Below are 25,478 nucleotides of genomic sequence, written 5' to 3' on the forward strand. Positions count from 1 at the left end.
TGCTCATAGTGCTGTTCTCAAAGTCTGTTGCCAGACAAAAGGCACAGAGGGACAGCATTGAACAGGTAAATATGGGATTTTAATTAAATATATAACAAAAAGATTAATACAAACAAGCTTTCATTAAATTCAAAAGACAACCTGCTTAGCGTCCGAGAACTGATCAGGCAATATTGCAATAAGTGTAATATGAAATATACAATAAAAATAAAATTAAAAACTTGCAGCAAAAACAACTTGACGAAAGATGTTGATTTGCTCCTGGCCTGACCTTGGATAAATGCAGCTTGAGGCAAACTCATTGTATTCACCTTGTGTGGCTTTATAAATGGAGCATAAAATATAAGAAAATGTGAGAAAAGTTTGTTTGCTTTGGGCAGTTGTTGCTTTGTTTTGAAGCTTACCTTCATTTGAGGCAGTCGCTCCAATTATGCACCGCAGTTCAGATCCAGTTTCAATCCTGCATAAAACATTTGGTTTAGTTCATAACAGGCAAACAATGTGGAGTGTGTATAGGGCCCACTAAGTGTAAGTGCTTTTATTGAGTTTTTAACACCAAATCATTCACCAAATTTAGTATGTGTGTGTTGCTTAGGACCTTCTGTTTAAAATCTGCCTCATTATTTCAATGCCTTGTCAAAAGCATAGATTGATTAATTTTTATGTTTTTCTTCTGACTCTTCTTCTTCTTCTTCTGCTTCTTCTTTTAGGATTTTTCATAGGGCATTACAGTGTAACGAGAATTCATGGTCCATTTGCATTTATGCACGTAAAATTTTCCCAGGAGTATAATGTTGTTGATTAGTAAATGCAGTTTGTGTTTAGTGGAAATACAAGCGGAGATAATGTCTATTGCTTCCATTGGTTTAAGTCCTTCAGTTTTGTATGCAGCCAGCTGTGAATATTGTTCCATAGAGCAGTAACAGGTACACAATGAAAAAACAAGTGCTCAGTAGATCCGTTTCTTCGCAGAAAGAACAAGAACCAGTGACAAGTTTTAAATCTGTGCTGAACCAATTCATTGGATGGATAAATTCCAGTATTTGTCTTTTGCTTTCGGGTTGGCGGAAGTGGAAATTTCAGATAATGTTGTTCGAAGTTCTGTTGGGAAGTGATTTAAAATTGCTTTGCGAAATGAAAAAGTTGGGTTAATTATGTTTTCGATCTTATGTCTAATACATTTCTTGTTAAGGTTAGTTCTGAAAAAAGGTCGACCTCCAATCATGGTCTGAGATAATTGTGGACTTCCAAGGGCTTGATAAGGTCAGCTGTTTTGAATTACGGACACAATTTGGATAGGAATGGCTGAAAGTATAAAAAAAAAAAAAAAAAAAAATCTTCTCTCCCCGTTCTTCTTTTTCTTCTTCTCTTTTCCATCTTCTTCTCTTCTCCCTATTCTTCTTCTTCTCTTCTCACAGTTCTTCTGCTTTTTTTCTTTTCCTCCCCCTTCTTCTTTTTCTTCTTTATCTTTTTCTTATTCTTATTCTTCTTTTCTCCTCCTTTTTTTTCTTCTCCATCTTCTTCTTCTAAGTCTTCTTCTTTTTCCTCTTCTCTTCTCCATCTTCTTTTCTTCTCCCTGTTTTTCTTCTCCCTCTTCTTCTTCTTCTTCTTCTTCTTCTTCTTCTCCCTCTTCTTCTTTTCTTCTTCTCTTTTCCATCTTCTTCTCTTCTCCTCAGTCTTCTTCTACTCTTCTCCCAGTTCTTCTTCTTCCTCTACTGCTTTCTTTCTCTTATCCTCCTCCTCCTCCTCCTTCTTCTTCTTCTTCTTCTTCTTCTTCTTCTTCTTCTTCTTCTTCTTCTTCTTCTTCTCTTCTCCCTCTTCTTCTTTTTTCTCTTCTCCATCTTCTTTTCTTCTCCCCGTTTTTCTTCTTCTCCTTCTTCTTCACCCCAGGGCATTAGTGATTGTGCCCTCAAAGAAGTCTTGTTGTTTTTCAATGTGCTTTATTATGGCGCTGTTGGGACACATAGCCCAAGGTGATCCGGTTTAGAGTGAACAAAATGGTGTGTGTAGTCGGTGGGCGGGAGCACGGAAAATCCATTTGGTGATGCTGCTGGACAAATTGGCCATGTGGTGAGACCAGGAAGGCCAATCATTTATCATTTTGAAGATGTATCAAGAGGGACAGAACTTACAACGTGGAATTAGATAAAGAATAAAATGAAGTACAACCATGAACTTGTTATTATGTGTTTGTAGGGTTCGTTCTTTGGTTTCATCTGTTTCCCCCACCTGAAACAAGCACATTTTGTTCAGTTTGGTTTTACCCAAATCTGAAAGCTTCTTGGGAAAAAACGAGGATGAAAACGCAACAAAAAAGCCACAAAAGATCAACAAAAAGGTGACAAAAATGAGATGGAAAAAGTGATGAAAATATGTTAATACGGTGAAAATGCAACAAAAAAAACCCCCAAAATATGACACAAAAACTATGAAAATACGGCAAAAAAAAGAGAAAAACACAACAACGCTTAAAAAATGTGACAAAAACGTGGTGAGAAAAAAGTTATGGTCAGTTTTCTAGGTCTTGAATCGTTACCCTGGCCAGTCAAGAAGCTTCTAGATTTGGGTGAGGCGGCAGGTAAGAGGTTAAGCTGATCTGGAGGGCAATTATTAAATAGGCAATGTTTTTGGAATATGAGCAAAAAGTCTGTGGACTTTTCCCCCATTCAATTCCACAAAAAAATCTAAACAGTATTGGATGAATCTGACCCAATCCTGCTGTGCATAGGTCACTTGTATAAGGTGGGTGGGTGGCGGCGTGTCACATGTGGCCTGCAGACACTGGATCTCTCTGACAGCTTGATGAGATTGAGACAGTAATGTCAACAGCTCTGGCTCAGGGTCCACATCACAATCTGTCTGGGTTAGGCCTCGCCCCAGGCGCAAGTGTCCATAAGTTGGCTTGTCTGTCTGTATTGTGTGTACTGCACGTGCATGTATATAATTCTTTATGGGGACTGCTGTAAGCAAATAACGTAATTGTGTGGTGGTGGTGGAAGTTGTAAATGTGAAGGGAAACATTGATGTGTGTTTAGGTTCAATGAGATACTGAACTCAGCACTTTCATTATCTGTAAGCTATTAGCATCATTAATTAGCCACATGAATTATTTTATGCAAATGTACAAACGCATTGCATTCTGACAACTATATATGTGGTAAATTCATCGGATATCTAGTAACCGTTGTGTATGAAGTGTAACCAGTGCCTCCTGGACTGCTTTGGTCTCTGTCCTGGCAGCATATCCAAGCACCGTGCACCCAGTGACGTCCCCACAGTCCCCACAGTCCCCACAGTCCCCACAGGACAAACAGAGAATGAGGGATGGGCTTCCCGCTATGGGGAAAGAGGGTCATGTTACTTCACTGTGAATTCATAACGTTTTAGGCGGATGTTTTTGTCTTTTTTCCTGTCCCTGAAGGCCACACATTGAGAAGTGAAAGAGGAGAGTGGGGGATTTGTTCAGACATGGGAGCAATTAGCTTCCAAAATGCATGTTGCTCTCAGTTCCTAGTAGAGCATCGTAAGTTTTCAGGAATGATGTGCTTTGTGAGGCCATAGCAGTCACAAACATATCCCATTGCTTTGAAGTAAACGCTGTTCATATTGTTTTTATTAATTTGAGACAACGTAAGATGCAATTATAGCATACTCAGATTGTGAGATGATCTGCCTCTTAGAGCCAACCATTGTTTCTTTATCATTCATAATTTATTTTTAATATATTGCATTAATATCAAGCCTCATTACTTTACAAATCTAATCAAAACCTTTCTTGGAAAACAAATGTAACCACATAATATTTAGTAAATTATCAAACCTGCATATTGTCCCTCTTTCTCCTCTCTCAGACATTTCCTCTTATGTTTTGGCGGTTTCTAAAACGAGCTCAGAGCCAAACAGGCAGCATTAAATATTTAGGATAGAGGTCTGGAGGGCCTTCAGAATTGATGGATCAATGAAAAAGCCTGGGCATAAAGTGATAAATTCTTTATTCAAGTTGTTCACACATTTATTTGCCCGAGGCCATTAGCTCTGCGCGGGCACTGAAGAAATTTTCCACGTACTACTTATGCACACACACGCATCTGTAGTGTTAATCATCAGTCAGTGGTCTGAGAGGAGGGAAGTGGATAAACTGCCTAAAGCGCTCTCCTTCACCGATCAGCCTTGAATTCTGATACAGCTCCACCATAACCTGCAATATCTCCTATGTCGGTGTGAAACATGTATTTATTTGTTTATTTATTCATTTGTTAGAGACAGATGCAACAAAGAGAGCTCCCTGAGGTAATCCCGTGCTGATTACTGTACAATGCGTTCAGTGTTATAGCACACAGGAAAAGTCTATAGAAATGCTAAATAAAATATTACATTGATTATAAAAGCTACGGCAAGTACAACAAAAGACCAAACATCACTGAAACATCTCTTGAATCCTTGTACTTGCTTATCTTGCCTGCTTCTAACACGACAACATTTCCTGGTATTCATCTCAAAACGGTCAATAAGCGCTGTATGATGAAGAGATGATCTGTGTAAATCGCTTCACAGCTGTTTGTGGTCATAATGTTATGGCTGGTAAAGATAATATATAGATAACAAATAATGATAATATTATACTGAGGATGGTAATGACTACTGGGAGTATTATATGTATATTAATGTGCCTTTTTAACATAAAATGTGTGACTTTCGGTAATGTTAACAATGTTTGGCATTGATAACATGCTGAAAGCAATATATTAATGATCGCCTTTAGTCACTTGCTTTGTACCAGACATCGTACATCAAACAAGGCCGTTGTTGTGCTTTATTTCTGTTAATTATATGAACATTTCTGGCAGTGCTTTGTAAGTTTGGTCTGTGTCTTTTGAAGTGTAACAGGTTAAAATGTAAATGTGATGCTGCTAATTGCATGATTGATATTGTCATTACATGTGGACATTTTCTACCATGACCAGATACGGCAAGTGTATATAAACCATTTCTTTTGTTGTTTTGTTCCCTTTGCACTATGTTCCTTGTCATTTTCATTGTATTGATTTCGGGGGTAGGCGCTCATAAGCTTTTTGCTTCAACCCACTCCTTTTGAGCAGATTGTTGAAGGGCCTATACAGAGTTTAAAAATGTTAAAATTTAGTATTTTTTCCCCCTACATTTTCCAGCAATGTCCTAATGTGTAGAATGAGCCCAGACCTATTCACCACAACTGCCTCTAAAATCATGAACCGTCACTCAAAAAGGTGTCAATTCGGGTCCCAAGTGCCGTCATGCACAAGCTTAATATAGAAGCTGCAGTTACGCTTAAGACCTGAGGTGGCAGTAGTGAGCATAAAAAATGACCAGCAAATAAACTAAACTAATAATGTTTGTGGGAAACAAGGCACTACATGTACAACAGAACCTATATGCAGCACATGAGGGCATATGATTCCCAGTGAACCTGCCATTCCTTATTTGAATGCTTAGAACCTCCAAAGTTCACTGGGGGCCTGCACTGGCACTAATTAGGATTTCATTGGGGACGAGCTTGAGAATATCAAAAGTAGAGTCCCTTTATGTCAATTTTCAAATTGGTTGTATCCAGTGCATCTGCTCACTGTTTTTTATGATTAGTCAACCTACCGAATACTGAATCTCATAAACGACAATAGTTGAATGATGTGTCTCAAATTGTTATGAGAGTCGAGGCCTAGATGTTGCTCCTGAAAAGAATCCGATGTTTAATTTATGCATTGTGGGAGAAAAGGCTTTTCTTTCTGCACATCAACATAAAACGAAGCATTTATTGAGTTGACATCAAAAAGAATAATGGGGATAAAGGCCATCGCTGATTAAGTGCTTCAGTTTCTTATTGCTAACAGAAAGAAATGAGAGCACAGATTTTTATGCTGAAATACTGAGGAATATCCTGCACCTACAGTAGCTGATAGGTTTCCAGAGACACTATATTGTATTTTCCATACTTTTGTTGTCTGTTTTATCATATGAATGTCCTTTCTTGTCTCTTCACAGACAGTAACTTTGTCCTGGGAAACGCGCAGGTGCAGTCGCTGTACCCCATCGTCTACTGCTCAGACGGTTTCTGTGAGCTGACGGGATACGCCCGGGCCGAGCTCATGCAGAAGAGCTGTGCGTGTCACTTCCTGTACGGCCCCGAGACCAGCGACAAGTTCACGGCTCAGATCCAGGGGGCGCTAGACGAGCGGCGCGAGTTCAAGATGGAGCTGGTGTTTTACAAGAAAGAAGGTAAAGAATTGCCTGTACAGTGCTCATGTCCCTTGGTGAGGTTTGTACAACATAATGCTCATTGGTGTCACATGCTGTATGGGTTATATTAGGTACCATCACCAGTCCAGCTAGTTTAATGCCTCCAAAAACTCTCTCTAGGTGTCCCACTGTTCCTGTGACCCTCCCCACAAAGCAAAGAGGAGCTAAAGGAGCTGACTCTAACCTCTTATGCCCCTCCTAATGACCTAGCCTGTCCCGAATGCAGTTTCTTAGAGTCCATCCAATCAGACAGAGCTTACATGAGCGGCCAGGTGTGAATGAGACACGTTAGCAGCGTGAGAAGAACACTGTGTGCCAGCGCTGCCATAGAAAACCTCTGCTTAAATGACAAAAACACTCCAAGCCCTTATCAAGTAAATTACTGTTCTCTGGATATGCAAATAATTTGTGTTGCTTATTTTCTTGGACGTCAGAGATGCTGTATCCAGCCTAAAGTCCCTGGACCTTGAAGTGTATATCAAGTGCAACATTTAAAAAGGCGCATTCAAATGTCTGGAAATGTGTCCTCTGCACAGTCAACAGTCCTCCTATACGCTCAGAACGCGCTGTGCATCCGGCATCAAGAGCCACATTAAGGGCCACTGGATCGAATGGGATTGTACAGTATTTGCACTGCTCTTTTATTAATGCCGCTGACAAAGAAAACGTCCCGCATTCAATGAGAACAATGACAAAGAAGAGTTATAAGCGCCACATAGGAATCCCTGCGCCGCACAAGGAGACTTCACGCGCGGCCCGCTGACAAAACCTTTGCGTCATGTAGTGTTCTCTGGTGCCTGTTCTCGCATCGGTACGTGACAAAGGAAAGAGGGGACGGTGCAGAGATGGAAGACACGTCTGAGCTGAAGTATTGCAGAGCTGGAGTATTCATCCTCAGACACGGAGAGAACATGCAGACTCCACACAGAAAGGCCCCGAGATTGAACCAGGCGATTGTATTGCTTAAAGTGAAATTATTTGATCAGTTCAATTCAAAAGAGAAATTCATATTGTATGTTATATATTTTTTGCACCGTGAATTGGCATGTATATGTTGAATTAGATAAGAAACGCATTGATCGTGTCACCGCATTGCACCTGTATGTACACATGTAGTTTCAATATTTAAAATCTGCTTGGCCTTGTGCCTGTGCAAACACGGCTGAAACCGTGTGCAATGAAATACAGATAAGGACTGTATATCGTTGCTTGTCCCATAGCCTTATGTTCCTTATGGACTGAAATCTGAACAGAGGACGTGTTGTACTTGCTGTTGTTTACGTTCTTTCACTTTAACAGAGACCAGATTCAATATGGCTGCTCTTTGTGCAGGGCTCCCATCGACTCATCTAAATGTATTACCGTATTTACACACTGCACAGTGGAAAAGTGTACGAGGTATGTCATTGTAACAATCCAGGAATAAAGCTACGAGTGCGTGATATATGTTTGAGAGACCATCAGTGTAACCAGTAAATTACAATATTAGGTCAAGACAAAGAAAGTCCACAAAGTCTATAAAGCAGTAAACAATCACAGAGCCAGTACAAGTGGCTTGCTGGTATTAGAAACATGTCATTATCAGAGTTTCTTATTTACATTTTAACCTCTTTACCCCGTATCCAAATCTAAAAGCTTCTGGAATGGAGTCTTAAGGCCAGTGTAACGCCTCATTTGAAAGCTAAGACCTGCAAAACTGATCTAAATGAGTCTTTTTACACGCGTTGTTGTCGTGTGGTTGTTTTTCACACATTTTCCTTTTCTTGCATTTTTGTCATTTTTTTGCTGCACTTTCAATGTTTTTTTGTCACTTTATTGTATATTTTTTGTAGCTTTTCTTATTGTGTTTTTGTCACTTTTTAGCTGCATCTTCATTGCTTTTTTTGTCACATTCTTGTCAAATTTTTGCCACTTTTTTGTTGAGTTTTTGCCACTTTCGTGCTGCACTTTCATCAACATTTGTGTCGCATTTTTGTCCCTTTTTATGTTTTTTTGGTCAATTTCTGATGCATTTTCAGCCTTGTTTTCCTCTCGATTTTGACACTTTTTTTCAAGAAACTTTTAGATTTGGGTAAAGCCAAACTGGAGATAATTTACTCGGTTCAGGTGGGGGTTAAGAGGTTAAACAAATAAAGAATCATACATTTACTGCATCAATGTTTTCTTTTTCAGTTGTTTAAATAACAATAACAATATGGCTGCAAGTTAAAAATACCTGATAGAGAGATAAATAATTAATTCAGCCTTCACATATACCTCACAAATATTGACTTTATCAGGGTCAGGTCAGTAAATATTTGTGATGGCCAAATTAATTAATCTCTATCAATACCCTCTTGTGTCATCAGTATATTGTTTATATTTACTATTGAGATAGTAAATATCTCAATAGTATATTGAGATACTATATACTATTGTAGTCGGTGAAGCATTTGAATTCAATAAAAAAAACTCAGGTACAAGTTCATATTGGCCCTTGTCGTTGAGTGTAATTTATTTACATTTCCCTTCAAAGACAGAGAGGAAAAGCCGGGCCTATTTCCCTGGAGTGATTCCTTCCGAGGGTATGGGAGCTCATCTGAAGCTCATCTCTGAGGTTGAGGCAGGAGACTAAGTTTTCATATCACACAGATTCATACATGAGGCTCGGTACATTCTGTGTTTCTCCACGATGTCGCTCAAAACCCTGCCACAGCATTCTCACGGGACAGTGTCTGCAGATGGTCCCTAGGTTCAGTGAGGGCACCAATGCTGGTATGTTGAGTGTGTGTGTATCAGACTGGCATAGATACAGCTTAAGAAAGGTAACTAGACATGTCTTGGTCTGAAATTTTATAGTCAGTAAGTTCAAGTAAAACAGCAGTATATGAAGATCAGAAGTGATGAAAGCAGTTTGCAGGATCAGTGGAAGTGATTAACAGTGCGATAGTAGCAGTTTAATGACAATGGGAGTGGAAGCTGAAGTAATAGCAGTAGCTCACCTGCATATTACATGTGCTTTCTCCATTCCCCAGATAAAGCGTACACAAACCCCATTGTTAGGTGCCTAATGCTATGAATATTTAGCAAATCTCAACTCACATCAGTCTGCTTATGCGTTTCTACATAATGTCTGTTATTGTCGTTTAGGTACCCAGTTCTGGTGTCTGTTGGACATTGTGCCTATTAAAAATGAGAAGGGAGAGGTGGTTCTGTTCCTCGTGTCCCATAAAGACATCACAGACAAGAAGAAGGACCAGAATACAGAACAAGGACCAGAGACAGGTAGGAGCAATACACAAATCTATATATTGTCATGGTGTAATCTTAAGGTGTGTAAATTACATTGTTTATTTATCGTTTTATGCTTAAATATATAATACAGTATATAAAAAATCATGACTGCTCGAAAGCCATTTGATTTACACTACAGAACAATTTTGTCAAAATGCATGAATCACTTTCAACCTGCTTTTTGTTTTCTTGCTGACAAACCTTCTAACATATTTGTACAACTACAGAAGCCAAATAAACTGGGAGGATGTGAAGTATCATTTATTGACCACTTTTGGATGGGTTTTGGTCAAATCAATTCCTGTTCTGGGCGCATTTGAAGGATTTTTTTTTACCATTCAGACGATGTAACATTTTGTTTCAAAATTGCTACGGCAACCAGCTGTCCTCATATTTTTTCACTTTAGATTTCAAATCATCTGTTTTAAATTGAACTTTATAGGCAAAATCCTCTATACGGAACAATGACAATAACCAATATGATATTAAAAAGTAGGAATAGCTTGTTGAATTGCTTTTAATTATTATTAGAAATCTCTATGGTCCACCATGCCAGTCTCCAAAGGTTTGAGTTCTATACAGCAGTTATTATGGCCGCATACACCACTAGTTTGGATGTTAACCCAAATAAGTGGCTTAGAAAACTTCGTTCAAAGTGTAGTGCTTCGTCTTGTTTCATTAAGAGTCTGTTTTATTTCCTGCTTTCGTACAACCACCTGCTTATGTTGCTGTCACTAATGCAGGAACTGTTGTTAGCCCCACATACACACCTCTGTGATTGACAGTGACTGTGGCTCTGTTTTTGTCACAGCCAAATCTGGATGCACTTCACATGCACACAGCAGGGGTCTCAGACACTTACGAAAGAGAAACTAAAGAATTTATGCCCAGGTTGTTTTTAGGTCCGTGTCGTTACCAACAATCAACGCAAGTGTTCAGGAAAGATGTGGCTAAAGTTTAGTTTTTCCTTAATTTTAGACATGAAAGTCGGAGGAGAAGGAAACCTTTTTCTACTGAAGACAATAGGATCTCTCGAAGTCTACTTATCGAGAGCTTTGTCCACTGAAAGTTGTGCTTTGACATAAAATTCGTAGCTGTGAAGTCAACTCTAAATCCAGCCATGAATCATACTGTCCTGAATGGTGTAATGGTGAACCAATGGACATTTGATATTCTTGTCCCTTACATTATGTTAACCAGCTGTGTCCGAGGATGTTTATGATCATTTCTTTATTCGTTTTTAGCATGACACTTTATTTTGTATCTTATCATATGACCCTATACCCTGGAGGGATAGAGGGACAGAGGGGGTAGAGAACAGAAGTGAGGGGAAGAAAGAAACAAGGAAAAAGGACACAGAAAAGAAAACATACTGATGATAATAAAAGTTACAGAAAATGTGTCATAAAGAATTAGAAAGATGTCTCAACATTATAGTTTTTGTGTTCAATTTTCCCATAGTTCATTATGCACCATCATCTGTGACCCAGAACTTACTGTTTACTTTTCTCATATTGTTTTGGCAAATGTAACTCTGAGGAGGTTATTGCCTGCAGTCAGCAAGCAAGGCAGATTTTAGTTCTGTTCACTTCACTTTATTGTGAGTAAAGCGCATGAAGAAAATCAAAACTGCACTACTCTCAAACTCCTGGTGCAAAAAGACAATAGTTGAATACAGATACCAACATGTACAGAATAGCAAATTGAAGGAAAGGAGGAGAGTTCACCTTCCTGACAGCCTGGAGATGTTGTCAGTTGGACGAGGACTGATGAGGCTGTGAGATGGGAGCGTGGTATGTCCCTCTGAGATAACCCTGTCCGATTTGCCACAGGAAAGTCAGACAAACTGCTCCTGTCCATGATCATTAAAGAGCCAAAACACAGCCGTCTTCCAGGTTCGCTTGTGTTATGAATGTGGCCGCTTAATCATCAGTCCACGTATGTCCCTCCGTCACAGCGAGCCTGAGTCATTTCCATAGCATGACCCTTTTCTGGGAAGCCCACCTTGTCGAGTTCAACCCGAGTTTCCTGTCGCCGTTGGTAACCATTTCCCATCAGTCTCCGTGGCCTTTCGCACCGTGGCTTTAATCTTTCAGAGTGTGCCTTAAATCTTTGCTCACTTTTATCTCCTCGGGGTCATTATGTTTGGTTATTTAAACCTTTCAACTTCCCATGACGGTGCACCTGTCCTTTCACACCTCGTATTTAACCTGAAGAAAAAAAATACAATGGGTACATAGTCATCGCAGTAGTTTATAGACCACAATAAACCCAGATTTGCCCTGCCCGAGTTTTGTCTTCTGCTGCATCAAAGCCATTTCAAATATCCTGTTTGGATACAAAGAGCAAATTGGATTTAGTGACCCAAATGAAAATGATTGGGTTACAATGAGGGAGGGTATTTACCAAACATGACATCATAATAAGTGTGGCGCAGATAATTGATGGAATGGAAAAAGGACGCTACACCACCCATTTACATATGAATAAATGATCAAATAGACACAGGCCACTGTACAGAAATTGTATTAAACAAAGTGTGAGCATTGTGTGTTTGTGTGAAAGAGAGAGAATGAGCTAACTTCAGAGATCGGATGGCGCATCCCCAAAAGGGACTTCAGCCTGGTTTGTTTTCTTTATGTCATTCATTTCTTCCCCTCAGCTACTTCCTCTCTGTCAAAGATTTTTTTGTTTGTTTTGTTTTTGTTCTGGTAAGTGATGAATAGCTTCAGCACTGTATATGTCTGTGTATTTAATTTTTTTTCTTCCTGTTGCCCAGATGAGGAGACGGGTCTGGAGGTGCACCAGGTCACTCGCCCTCCAGGGTTTAACACGAACCGGCGCCGCAGCAGAGCCGTTCTCTACCACCTGTCGGGACACCTCCAGAAACAGGACAAGAGCAAGCTCAAGATCAACAATGTTAGTCCTTCTCAAATACTGTCGCGTCGCCTTTTTGTTTGACTTCATAATTCGAAATTACTGGTGAATGTTTGTATTGTGTAACTATAATAGTCTAAGAAGAAGTTGTGGTATTACAGTTTGTCTTTTGCCAAAGAATTGTAAGAAAGGGAGCTGGGATGAGGCAGAAACAAGGGTGAAGAACCAAGGTTGAGCGGGGGCGGAGCTGTGATTGACAGCCTGGTGCAGTCTAATGGACAGCTTACATAAAACAAGATGTAGAACCTGCAAAATGTAGATGTTTTGTAGTAAAGCGTTGAGACAGGAACTTTAAAAAGTGCAGTTACTTAGTGGGTCAAAAACCAAACATTTGTATTTAATACAGGTGCCAGTATAAGAAGTATTCTTTATTTTTCTTTAAAATCACTTTTTATCAGATCTTCGCCAGTCCCTATTCCTTTGGATTAGAAATATGCATTTATATATTTGCAGCAGGTATAACAGATGGCGTGAAGGTCATCTGCTTTACTCCCACTGCTTTCTGACTTAAGGTCATGTGCTCTGGATTTTGCTGATCTCAGTGTGTGAAAATGCGGACACAGCTTTTCTGAAAATGATTAATATTAAAAGTCTATCGTGATCAATTATACCACAGTGAATGAAAGCTGATTTTAAAGGAACCTAATGAATTTTTCATTCACATATCAGCCAAAATATTAACAGAAAAGTTAATCTCAGCTCCACAACAACGACGTGAGAATGAACTATTTCGATTCATTGTAAATTGACAAAATGAAATCTTTTAATCTTTAAAATTGCAAGATGAACGTGCCATTTGCAGAACAATGGCCTGATGAACTTTTTAAAGGGACTATACGGAGTTTAAAAATGTTCAATTATTTATTTTCCTCCCCCTACATGTTCCAGCAATATCCTAATGTGTAGAATGAGCCCAGACCTGCCTCTAAAATCCTGCACTGTCAAAAAGGTGTCAATTCGGGTCCGAAGTGCCGTCATTCACAAGTTTAATATAGAACCTGCAGTTACGCGTACAACCTGAGGTGGCAGTAGTGAGTATAAAATGACCAACTTGAATCTAGTCCCTTTAAGAAAAGTGTTGGAAAGTATTTAAAAGGTGAGTTTTAATATGTTGTATCGTTCATCAAAGCTGTCCATGGTGCTGAAAGTGCTAATGTCACATTTGGTTCAGTCTGGGTTTGAACTGGTCCTATCTGGGTTGGGACTAGGCCAGTCTGGATTGGTTCAAAATTGTTTTGGACTGGCTTAGACTGGTCTGGACTTTATGTCAGTCGTGAAATGAAAGGTGATGCCTGATTTATGTTTGTTTTTTTGTATTTGTCCAGAACATGTTTGGAGAGAAGCCTCCCATTCCAGAGTACAAGGTGGCAGCCATTCAGAAATCACGCTTTATCCTCCTTCACTACGGGATGTTTAAGGCGGGCTGGGATTGGCTGATTCTCCTGGCCACCTTCTATGTGGCCGTCACTGTGCCCTATAATGTGTGTTTCACTGTGGGAGGGGGGCGAGACGAGGGTAACACCAACGTCCCCCGCAGCCCCCCCAGCGTCAGCGACATCCTGGTGGAGATCCTTTTTATTCTAGGTCAGTGCATAAAAAACACAATCATTACAAGATTACATACTGCACATACATATTTAAACATGCTTTTCATATTTAATTTACAGAAATGCACCACACATAGTCTTAATGTCATATCCTAATTGAAAACAAAACATGGAGTTAGTGGAAACAGTCATCATCAAAGTTTTTTTTATTATTATTCCCACACAGCAGTAAAAGGATATGAGCCATCACAGCAGACAATTATGTTTGATTACAAACTCATTTCCTCTTTATTTCCTCTCTGTCCACCTCATTGTACACAAAACTTATAAGTGCACTTTAAAGAATCATTTGGCTTAATGGATGAGTGGACACAAACAGCAACAATAAAACTATACAGTCACCATCTGTAAAGTGGAGAGCTCTGTTAGTCCATTTCTTTTTGGAAACAATTTTAGCCTGGCAGAAATAGTTACACAGTAGTTATATGGGCATCGGGGGTACAGAACTCCAATGTAAATAATTGTTACATTAAGAAAAGTAATTGATTATTATGCTCTACTAAACCTCAAACAATTTAGTTTCTAAATAATAAAGCCCTACAAAAACAAAAAACATCTATATTTCTATACATAGACTCAGACTGAACAGAGTTTGTCTCTTTCACTTTTGCCTCATGATGTATTTGTGTCATTAACTGCAGACATTGTGCTGAACTTCCGCACCACTTTCGTGAGCACGTCTGGTCAGGTGGTGTACGATGCCCGCTCCATATGCGTCCACTACGTCACCACTTGGCTCTTTGTGGACCTCATCGCTGCTCTTCCTTTCGACCTGCTCTACGCTTTCAACGTCAGCGTGGTGAGTCTTGCCTCTGCGCACCTCTAGGGGGGGGGGTCATATTTGTCTATATTCTTCAAGAAGCCTACCTGACATCTGTGACACTCCACAGGGGAGTGACAAATCAGATCCTCCTCAACTTGCATCTACCGCTGAAAGGATAATCTCATGAATTTCAATAGTTTCCACACTGACTGGGGCGACCTGCCAAGTTTTGCTACGAAACACAATAGAGCATAATGTCACAGTCTCCCCAGAGACTCCTGAATCCACTCCACAGACAAATGCCTCCATAGCCACAACTGGCTCGCAGCCAAGCAAAGATGGTGCTGACATTGATTTCCCCTGCGCTTAAACTTTGACAAGCTTTGAGCGGAATTACATTTGAGATAAAAATCACACACGGACTAAACACATTTTTAGTTGGAGTCACATGCAAAGCAAAAAACTGGGAACAGATCAATGGTTCAAAAATATCAACAAATCCTTGATCTACCTTCTCCCTAACAATTCATCTCATTCATGATCCAATCGTCTTCTACTGCACCGCGATCGCCTACTGCGCCTGACAGTAGCGAAGGATGGGTCAAACCACAAATTTACCGACACATTTTTCCTCTTTATCCCCTAGTGCACATTGGAAGTAATCAGTCTTGTGTCTCTTGCAGTACTTTGGAGTGAACTTACTGAAGACCGTCCGGCTCTTGCGGTTGTTGCGGCTGCTGCAGAAGCTGGAGCGTTACTCTCAGTACAGCGCGGTGGTGCTGACGCTGCTCATGTCCATGTTCGGGCTGCTGGCTCACTGGATGGCCTGTGTGTGGTACTTCATCGGACGCAGGGAGATCGGGAGCCCTGGGTCCTGGGATATTGGTGTGTACTTTTTGTACTTTGCCATAGTAACAGTATAAGCGCCGGGTCAAGAATAAAACAAGGAATATCTTCATTACTGTTGCAGGTGAAGGGAGTAGTTGATATATCATTTAGACTCTCCATCCATGGTGCTTCCCTTCTAACTATGACTTGTTACAAGGGAAAAGTAACTAATTTAAATAAGGATTTTTCACATTGGTGTTTCTACTCTCGACTGTAGACAGCACTATTGCCTGGGATATGTGTGTCATGCCTGTGAGTTTTTATTTTTATTTATTTATTTAGTTTATTTTTGATCGGTTGGCTTATTTTAGCAATGAATCAATGCCCAATAATGAATAATTTAGCAGATTAGAACGCAAAAGAACATTACACAAACTATTGGCAGCTTTAAGCAAGAAAATCCTGGCAAAGTGCTTAATATCTTGAAGTTTATTTTGCTTTCTTTCAGAACAGAAACAGAAGGCTGTGATGATTTATTTGATCACCTTTAAACCTTTTTGATACAGCGGACAAAAAGTCCAGAAGGCGTCATAACATATATATACATATTTACACACAAAATTCCTTCCTATAATTTCCTAAAAATAAATGTAGATGTAAATCACATTTACAGCTAATCAATAATGTTTGTTGTTCCTCAGAACATTACAGTTTATTTAAGGATCTAACGTGACTTCTATCTGCTGCATATTTACTGATGTCTAAATGTTGCCTGTGTAGATGGGCAGTATTACTCCAAAGAGAATTGTGGCACATATTCTCTCTGTGCAGAGGCCTTTTAGTGTGCATTTGTTTGCCGCCACCACATTTTACTGCTACTTACATGTGCTCTGAATATTCAGCTCACCGCCTATTAGATAATAAGAAGATGAAACCTTAGAGAGGGGAACGTTGTACTTTGGCTTTCCTAATTGTATTGTTCCAGGATTAAATGTTCTATTTGCAGATCTGCTGACTTGCCTTCATCTAGCAAACTCAATTAGGCAGGATCATACTTTACTGAGGCTCTAATACCGAAAATGAGTTTGAGAAAGAATGGGAATAAAGATATCATTTTCTGCTTACTTGTTATGCGTGGTTGGTCAATTGGCGTAGTTCATACACATACTGCTGCTGCTGCTGCGGTCAGTGTATCTTTACCTCATCAATATTGCATTCAGAAAGAAGGCTCTGGTGGACATATAAGACCACGCTGACCTATTAGTGACACAGGCTCTCTTTCACAACACTGTCCATATATTGGCATGTCCATACAGTTAGCGCCTCGTTCTCTGCCAGGCACTTGGACACTTGGACACAGTGCGTCTGCGGGACATCAATATTTAAAATGGAGCCGAGCTGGAGCCGTTCATGCAGCTGCTGCTGTGAGTGTCAGGCTTCATAGAGCATGGAAAAAGAGAACGTGAAGAGTGACAAGCGTTGCACCGTATCATAGCACAAGGCACAAGTTAGTGCCCATTATAGTGGTGTCCATTACACAAAGATGTCAGCCATATTAATAAATGTGGAGTTCATGTGAAAAGTTCAAGAATTGTCTTGTCCACATTTTTGGGGCGTCGGCATCATGTGTACACAATATGATGGTTTTTAGTGCTTTAGTTATGCTTTTGTAGTTGTATATCAATTTGTCTTGATATCTGAAACTTTAATTGGATTTTTTATTTTATTTGATCAGGGACAATGCACAAAAGACTATGATAGAAGAGATGTCATGTGTAATTTCCACCAGCAGTCCCGGGACAGGTTGATTTTATACTTACAAAAGCTCTTAAAATGTATACAGAATAATAATACATTGAAGCATTACTTCACTCACATCATAAAACCACTTTCCGCTTCAGGAAACCCACTCCATTTACACCGTTCATATCACAGTCATTCAGTGCGTACAGGTTTGCATTTTGTCTAGACTTTTGATAATAGCCTTAAGTTAAATGATAGGATGCAGTTATAGTTAAAGCCAGCCTCCTTTTGCACATCGGTGGCCAGGGCAACAGGAAGACCTGCAAGCATTCAGCTATTTATTTGGAGAAAATACAATAAAATGACACACAGTTTTGCAGTATATATTTCCTTATTTGCTCCTGTGATGTCGATTTTTTTTAAATTTTGTTTTATTGCTCTTAAGATCCCAAGTGTGGAAATGTTTATAGCCAAGATTGAATTTTCGAAGCTTTAGAAATAAATGTCTTCAAATGACAGACTTTGGAATTACACTGTGCAAACAAGCAAATCGTTAATTCCCACTTAAAACCTCTTCAATTTTCTTCATTCTTTCATATACCATCGCCTGTATTACACGGAAGTACACCTCAGGTTGGACAAATGTCACACATGTAAGGAGTGGCGCTGTGGGGTGACTCAGAGACTAGCACCACGGACAGCTCCTGATTGTGAATTCAGCACCACGGACAGCACCAGAGACCAACTTCTCTGTGAACATCAGTGAGGCGTCACATGTTGGACCTATCTCAGACCCAGCTCTCCATTATTGCTGTAGACAGGGCTGTTTCATGCCCCGAGCATGAAATAGTTATGATTCCTTCATAGTACATACCATTATGTGGAGGCCGTTTTGACACATTCAGGTTGGTTGCCATGTAGAGTCTCCAGACAGTGAGGCAGTTTCATTGTTGTATTTTTCATTTTCATCAAACACTTTTTCACGATATATTCTAATAGATAATGTGACTTGGAATGAAATAACAGCTGTAGTTTTGCGAGATATGGCTGCTTTCTGTTTACTGGTTAGTTGAGATTCCTGAGGTGGCTTTTTAAATTTATCTGGGGTAGGTACTGTACTAGATGTTTGTGACTTATTGTAAATATTGATGTTGCAGTATTCTATTATCGATATTATTTATGGTCTTGAGTTTGTAAGATAAATATTCCATGTCACGCTGCAGATTGAATGGAGTAGTTTATCTCTGTATGTAACCCCATTATCATATGACAGCCACATAAGTAATGTACATGAAGCCCTCTGCGGTTTCCCCTACAACTGATGGGATAAAAGGTCCTTGTAGTGTATGTGTTATCAGTACACACGCAGGTTCAGCCTTCGACTTGTCCATGGCTCAGCAGTGCAGCGCAGGTTAAGAGCTGCTAATGACAAAGTAATTAGAAAACTACTCAAGTGTTAAATCCTCTAATGCTGTTTGTTTGGCTGAGACTCCACTCCCAGCTCAGTTGTCAGAGAGTGCAGGCAGTGACACAGAACAGCATCACGCATCGTCTGTGTTTAAGTTTGTGAGAAAAGCTATGCATCCTCCGCTCAATTTTCTGTTTTTCTGATGCTGTTTTCCTCTGGTCTGACTCACACCTTATCCTCCAATGTCTTTCAATTTTTCAATAGATTTTTTTGTTCCATTTCCTTTGGTCCTTGTCTGTCCATGCCTTTTCTATTTTCTTTTGTAAAGCGTGTATATTTTTCCAATTTTTTTGGCAACAAAAACAATTTTATTTGGTTTACAAGAAGCAATATCATTATGATTGTAATAGCAAAAACAGAGCTGCAATACACTATATGCCTACAGTGTGCACAAAGCTTTGAACAAACACTTTACTTTTGTCTTGCTAATGAACAAAAATATCCCTGGACGAATCAATGTTGGGAAAATGGCATTTTCTGAACTGTCAACTTCACAACTCGGGACCCTTGTAAATGTATGTGTCACTTAATTTCAGGGGTAAAAAAAAAACAGCTTGACTAGTATTTTTAGTTGTATATTCTGTAGTTTAGAGATGCCAGAGATAACGCAATATTTTCAACTCTCTTTTAGGTTGGCTGCATGAACTGGCCAAGCGTCTGGGCACTCCCTACGTCCTGTCCCCCTCCTCCACTCTGGTCCCGGTGACGGTGGGCGGCCTGCAGTCCAACAGCAGCCAGTGGAACATGACGGGGGCGGAGGTAGCGGGGCAGGCCTCTTGGAACTCCTCCCAGTACTTGGGAAACCTCTCAGGGGCAGACGGCGTGTCCGGGACAGGAGCTGGAAGCGGGGGCATGGGGTTGCTGGCAGGGGGTCCCTCCATGCGCAGCAGTTATGTGACCTCCCTGTACTTCGCCCTAAGCAGTCTGACTAGTGTTGGGTTTGGAAATGTCTCGGCAAACACAGACTCTGAAAAGATCTTCTCCATCTGCACGATGCTCATTGGAGGTCAGTGTGCACGTCTCCCTCACACAGTCCAGCAGACTCACAGAAAAACAGAGAAATATAATATAACAATTGCCAAGCATTTAATGAAGAGCACATAACGCACATCATGGGGAACAGTTCATAAGTGCTGTATAATATGTAAACTTGGGTATGAATCAAGCTTACACGGACTCAGCACTTGGGGCTTAACTCAAACTTACTGCACTGAATATAGGTTGGGATATGTGAACAGTTCTTTTTCATCCATGACTTTTTCCTAAATTGAAGCATAACATTGTCTACTGAGAGTAGGAGATCACGATATAGCACAGTTTGTTCTGTCCCAGCTCTTTTAAAAGCTTCTTTTGTTGTCCACACAAAAGGAGTCTTTAAAAAATAGTTTCTGGTCTTATTCAAAATGTATTCGTCCCTATTTCATTTCATATGGATCGACCAATCAATTTCCACATCATCATTTTAGAAATTGAACTGACAAAGAAACAAAAACATATAAAGCACATTCATTCTTGATAATCACGACTATTAACGACAGTGTGAATTACACAATAGAGTTCCAAGTTTATTATGAAGTTTGTCATTTTAGTGCTGTTCCTGTCTTGGGCTCTGTGCATACTTGACAGCTGTGGAATATTTTGCAGAGTTTGGATAACTGCTCTGTTGGCCACTGTGCCGGAGGGAACAGCCATTCAGATGTAAAGACATTAGTCAGGGATTCACTGGGCTGTGTAGGTGGCCCGTGTCAGGCTGCCTTCTCAGCAGGTTTACATTTAACGGCACATTGTCACTTTGCAGGTGATTTGAGGTTGTTCTGGGTAGCTACCTAAAAAGCACCATTATATTAATGTATTATTATAGAGTTGAAAGAATGTACGACTCTTCTACAGCTACTTCTACATTTCTATTCTGGTTCTAATACTTTTAAACGTCAGACTCCTGGTGGAAGGGTTTAAGAACATTATAACACTTTCTTTTTGTATGAAGTATGAATTTCTTTATGCCTCTGGTTTAACCATCTTTCTGCAGAAGTATTTGATAAATAATGGGTGAACATTCTACATTTCACTGCTTAACTCTCAAGCAGTTTGTTCAAGCAGCGTGTTCCTTATAAATATAATATCATTTCAACATTTTTTAATAATGTACCGCTGTTGTGTTGTTATACTGTAATTCTGGAATCCAATCGAGAGCGATTTGCGCGGGATTTTACTGAACTATAATCACTGCTTTGCTCTCTCATCCTCCTCCCCAATGTATTAAGGACTTTTAACGCTTTTCAAACTTTCTAGTTTTGCCTAAATTGTTCCTCTTTCTGTGTGTTTTTACAGCCTTGATGCATGCGGTGGTGTTTGGTAACGTGACTGCCATCATACAGAGGATGTACTCACGCCGCTCACTCTACCACACTCGAACCAAGGACCTGAAGGACTTCATCAGAGTGCACCGCCTGCCCAAAGCCCTGGAGCAACGCATGCTCGAATGTTTCCAGACAATGTGGTCGGTCAATAATGGAATAGATGTCAGCGAGGTGAGAGTGCAGCTCTGCAGCTCTGACTGTGAACTACATGTAAATGGGGGGGGGTTTCTGAGCTTCTAAAACATGTCTGCTTTACAAATGATCAGAGATGTTTGCACAGTTCTAGAAATGGATGTTTAAAAAGGTGACAAGTTAAAGGAGGTACAATGTTAATTTGGTCATTATATCTAGGTTAGTATCAATATTATTTCTTACAGCATTTGATCACTCGTAGCTAATTGGTTAAAACCCAACATGTGACATTTCAGGCAGTTCAAATTGCCACATTTTTCAATTACATGCGCTAGATGCATTTTCCCCATCCGAGACTTTCAGAGGCTTTATTTAAGCACTGTAGCTGCAACTCTGAGATGGGCACAATTCAGACTGGACAATGACGAGACCAACTGCAGAGAAGCTGAACTACTATAATGAAAATGTTCGAAGTGTGTTTCTTTTTCAATTGGCTTTTCTTTTCTTTTCTTTTCTTTTTTTCCAGTTAGTTTAAAAGTGTTGTGGAACGTCTTGGGAATCAGAAGTCAAAAAGAAATGGATAATTTGCCATATTAATACAGTTTCTCTTCCTTCAGCTTAGTCAAATTAGTAAACTCAGTTGTCACTACTACTGCTGATTAATGCTTTTGTTTATTACCAGTCCCAAATCTGGATGAATGAAGAGGGTTACATCAGACATCCAAAATACTGTGTGGCTTTCTTGTTATTTAACTCCATGCCTCTCCCCTCCAGCTCCTGAAGGACTTCCCAGACGAGCTACGAGCTGATATCGCCATGCACCTGAACAAGGAGCTCCTGCAGCTGCCCCTGTTTGAGTCGGCCAGTAGGGGGTGTCTGCGTTCTCTGTCCCTCATCATCAAGACTTCATTCTGCGCCCCGGGGGAGTTCCTCATCCGCCAGGGGGACGCTCTACAGGCAATTTACTTTGTCTGCTCTGGGTCTATGGAGGTCCTCAAAGACAACACTGTGCTGGCTATTCTGGGTATGTGTAGCTTTTAAATGTCCACACAGTAAATACATGTCAGAGGAAATGATTGCATATTAGAGCTTTTCCCCCCACACTCATTCAGTCGCCTGCTTGTTGTCTTGTGACAGTATCTGTGCACAGATTGGTGGTTAGATTAGATGTCAGTGATTGAATCAACTCCAGCCACAGCAATTTAAATGACCAAACTTAATAAGGGGAATAAATAGATGTGTTCACACAGGGAGGTAGGAATCTTTCAGGACGTTACATTTCAGATTTTAAAACTTGGTTGCCTTTCCTCAACAAGTTGTTCTGATTTTACAAGATTAACTAAAACGCTATTATTCAACCTTTGGTGAAAATATGAAGCTTCTACCAAAGGTTATGTTTGATTTCACTTATTATCACAAAATTACTTGCTTCTAGCTAATTATCCCGAGTGGCTACAGGGGGTGCCAATTATTTCAAAGAAATTATTCAAAATAGTGTTGATAGAAAATTGGATGTAAGTGCCACCTTCACTCCAACAGACAATTAACTGTCAAGCCGGAGCTTAATGAGACGAAGTGGCATCATTATGACGTTGAGATGTTGAGCCGCATAGGTAATGAGGGTGACGAATGACATGTGTCTGTTTCACTGCAAATATCATTAATCATTTATGGAATAGCACTGACAGGAAGCATAACAGACTTGTGACGATAATGACAGACCATTGCGACACAGACCAGTGTGTTAACGTATTATGTTTCTGGACCAAGTATTTTTGTTTTGGGATTATTGCATTTCATTCAGTCTGTGTAAGCTTAAGTGTAATGGAATGTGATGCCAGGTTTAAATGATTCAAGCACTCAAAATGTGTTGAGTGCAGGGATTTTTACGCACTGGTGAGCTTGCCCAGAGGCATGGCATGATTGATTGGTTAAACATTAAAAAAATGAACTAAATGTGGCAGGTTAAGTGTGCTTTTTTTCGTCAAGAGGATTTCAAGATCAAACATTCGACGTATTTCAGGACAGGTCAGTTCATTTGGAAAGTAAGATCATGTAATTACAATTATCAATGGCAATATGAGAAGCCATTTTTACACGTCTATTTATAACAAATAACAATCATAGTTTCTTCAGCAGACTTTCTCACAGATTAATTGTATCCTCCTGGCTAGAAGTAATAAGTGCAGGTGCTGTTCACTTCAGTTTTATCCAATCCGACCTGTGGAAACACTTGATGTGGATTTGAGCTGAAGAAAATAGGATCTCAGTGCATGTGAGGAAAGATAGGTGGGATATCTGTGTCAAACAATGGGGTAGACAGAAAGGGTTGGGGGGGCATGCTCGACAGGTACACGGGCATGGCGTCCTGTAAAGTAATGCCTTGTCCAGCTTGAGCAGTGCTGTAGGAAGCCCACTATGAGCCGTCACAAATGATAGAGCGTGCACGAGGGAGCAGAGGGAGTGATGGAAAGAGGAGGCTTCGAAATGTAGCCACAGCAGGGTTGGGGGCCAGACATCACAAGCTCAGTCGGCAATCACTACTTTAAAGGCTTCATGTGATCGATAGATACTATTCTGGACCTTATGATAGGAAAGATTCTACTGAGACCGGATGTCTTATGTGCCATAGGGGAAGGTCAACAGAAAATGGAAACACAACTTGCATATAAAAGCCCTGTTTGATGGTACCCATAGCAACCTTATTTAAGAAGCACTTTAAAAGCTGTACAGTTGGCCAATGTGCTGTACACAAAACACATACAATTTACAGTAAATGTGTATGAAACAAGCAACACAGCAGTGTAAAATGCTTATCATTTTGTGTTCAACACCTGCGAAAAGAGGTGTGTTTTTATGAGAGACTTAAAAGCAGATAGAGACTGAGCCTGTCTAATCTCTGATGGCAGCTGGTAATATACAAGATTATGAATGCTATTTAAAATTGCATATTAAACAGGATTATACTGTATTATCCCTTGCTTAAGTGCATTATATATTTAATATAACTACTGTATAGATTATGATTATTTTGTGTTGTTATTTTGGGTCACACCTCATTTTGATACATTGTACCTAACTAAATTTAGTACAATGTAATCTGCTTTGTAGCAATGTAATAACTTGTACCGGTGTAGTACATTAGTACAAACACAAGGGAATAATGTGTATTAGTACTTTGGAGGTGCATAATAAGACCCTTAAAGTTAGGATTAGAGTTAGGGTTTTATGTCTTATTCCATTATGTACCTCCAAACTAAACATATCATGCCATTGTATATGTAAATCAGGCACGAGTTATTAAAGAGCCCATTACATTAAATTTGACATTTATAATGTAATAAGGGCAGTTTAAAATAAAGTGTTTCCGCCATATTTGCACTATAGGGCTCACAGAACTTGAGCCATATGAGTGAAGGCAAAGGAATCATATTTTTATAGAAGGTTCACAGACACAAGTCACCCATAGAGCTCTACGAGGGGGAAGTTTTTCAATCACTCTTTACTCAGTGGGATAGACTGAAGTGCGGCTGCACCAATCTGTGCCAACAGACACCCCTGACCATCAACGACCACTCACTCACGCGGGCTACCTGGAAACATGTCCTCCCACCCTGGCTCCACCTGCTTATTTTCTGAGATAACAAATTATACAATGTGGCTTGTCCATGCCATTATGAGGTGAATCTATCTTTATCAATGCATTACAGAGGCTGTACATAAAGCCACTCTCTGTTGTATTTTATCCAACGAATAGAATAAAATACAAGCATTATTTGCCTTGCCTCTCCAAGGACATATCAAAAGATACTGTTTACTTTTGCTTTATTGTCTGTATTAAACTTTTAGATTCTTAATTTGTGGGAAGTGACCTTAGTTTCAGCACTGGGGAACAGTGACAACAGCTAGTAATAGGTGTATTTTTGTCATGTTTTCTCAATATTTGCATGAGCTCACAGTGAGTGGCTTTGTATTTGCTCGTGGACTCTAAAGATAGTTATTAAACCACCTCTGAATGAGACTGTTGGACTATAGCCATGTAGCACAAAGGCACACCTGTACAAACAGTTTAGTATAATTGCTTTAGCGGGCTG

The 25,478-nt window shown here is 39.9% G+C and overlaps 2 protein-coding genes across 2 annotated transcripts in view; one reads left to right on the plus strand and one right to left on the minus strand.

Moving 5' to 3' along the window:
- kcnh3 (potassium voltage-gated channel, subfamily H (eag-related), member 3) overlaps window positions 1–25,478 on the plus strand; it is a 95,912-nt gene that overhangs the window by 60,919 nt on the left and 9,515 nt on the right. Inside the window, exons 3-11 of the mRNA XM_079563558.1 lie at window positions 6,019–6,252; window positions 9,403–9,537; window positions 12,326–12,465; window positions 13,809–14,067; window positions 14,732–14,889; window positions 15,537–15,738; window positions 19,524–19,898; window positions 21,224–21,423; window positions 22,159–22,408. Of these exons, the coding sequence (XP_079419684.1) occupies window positions 6,019–6,252; window positions 9,403–9,537; window positions 12,326–12,465; window positions 13,809–14,067; window positions 14,732–14,889; window positions 15,537–15,738; window positions 19,524–19,898; window positions 21,224–21,423; window positions 22,159–22,408 (1,953 nt within the window). The remainder of the gene's footprint in view (window positions 1–6,018; window positions 6,253–9,402; window positions 9,538–12,325; window positions 12,466–13,808; window positions 14,068–14,731; window positions 14,890–15,536; window positions 15,739–19,523; window positions 19,899–21,223; window positions 21,424–22,158; window positions 22,409–25,478) is intronic.
- The window catches only part of plcl1 (phospholipase C like 1), a 258,431-nt gene that overhangs the window by 25,387 nt on the left and 207,566 nt on the right, over window positions 1–25,478 (minus strand). The window lies entirely within an intron of this gene.

This window comes from Gobius niger (genome assembly GCF_951799975.1).
Source record: "Gobius niger genome assembly, chromosome: 9".
In the NCBI taxonomy this organism is placed as follows: domain Eukaryota; kingdom Metazoa; phylum Chordata; class Actinopteri; order Gobiiformes; family Gobiidae; genus Gobius; species Gobius niger.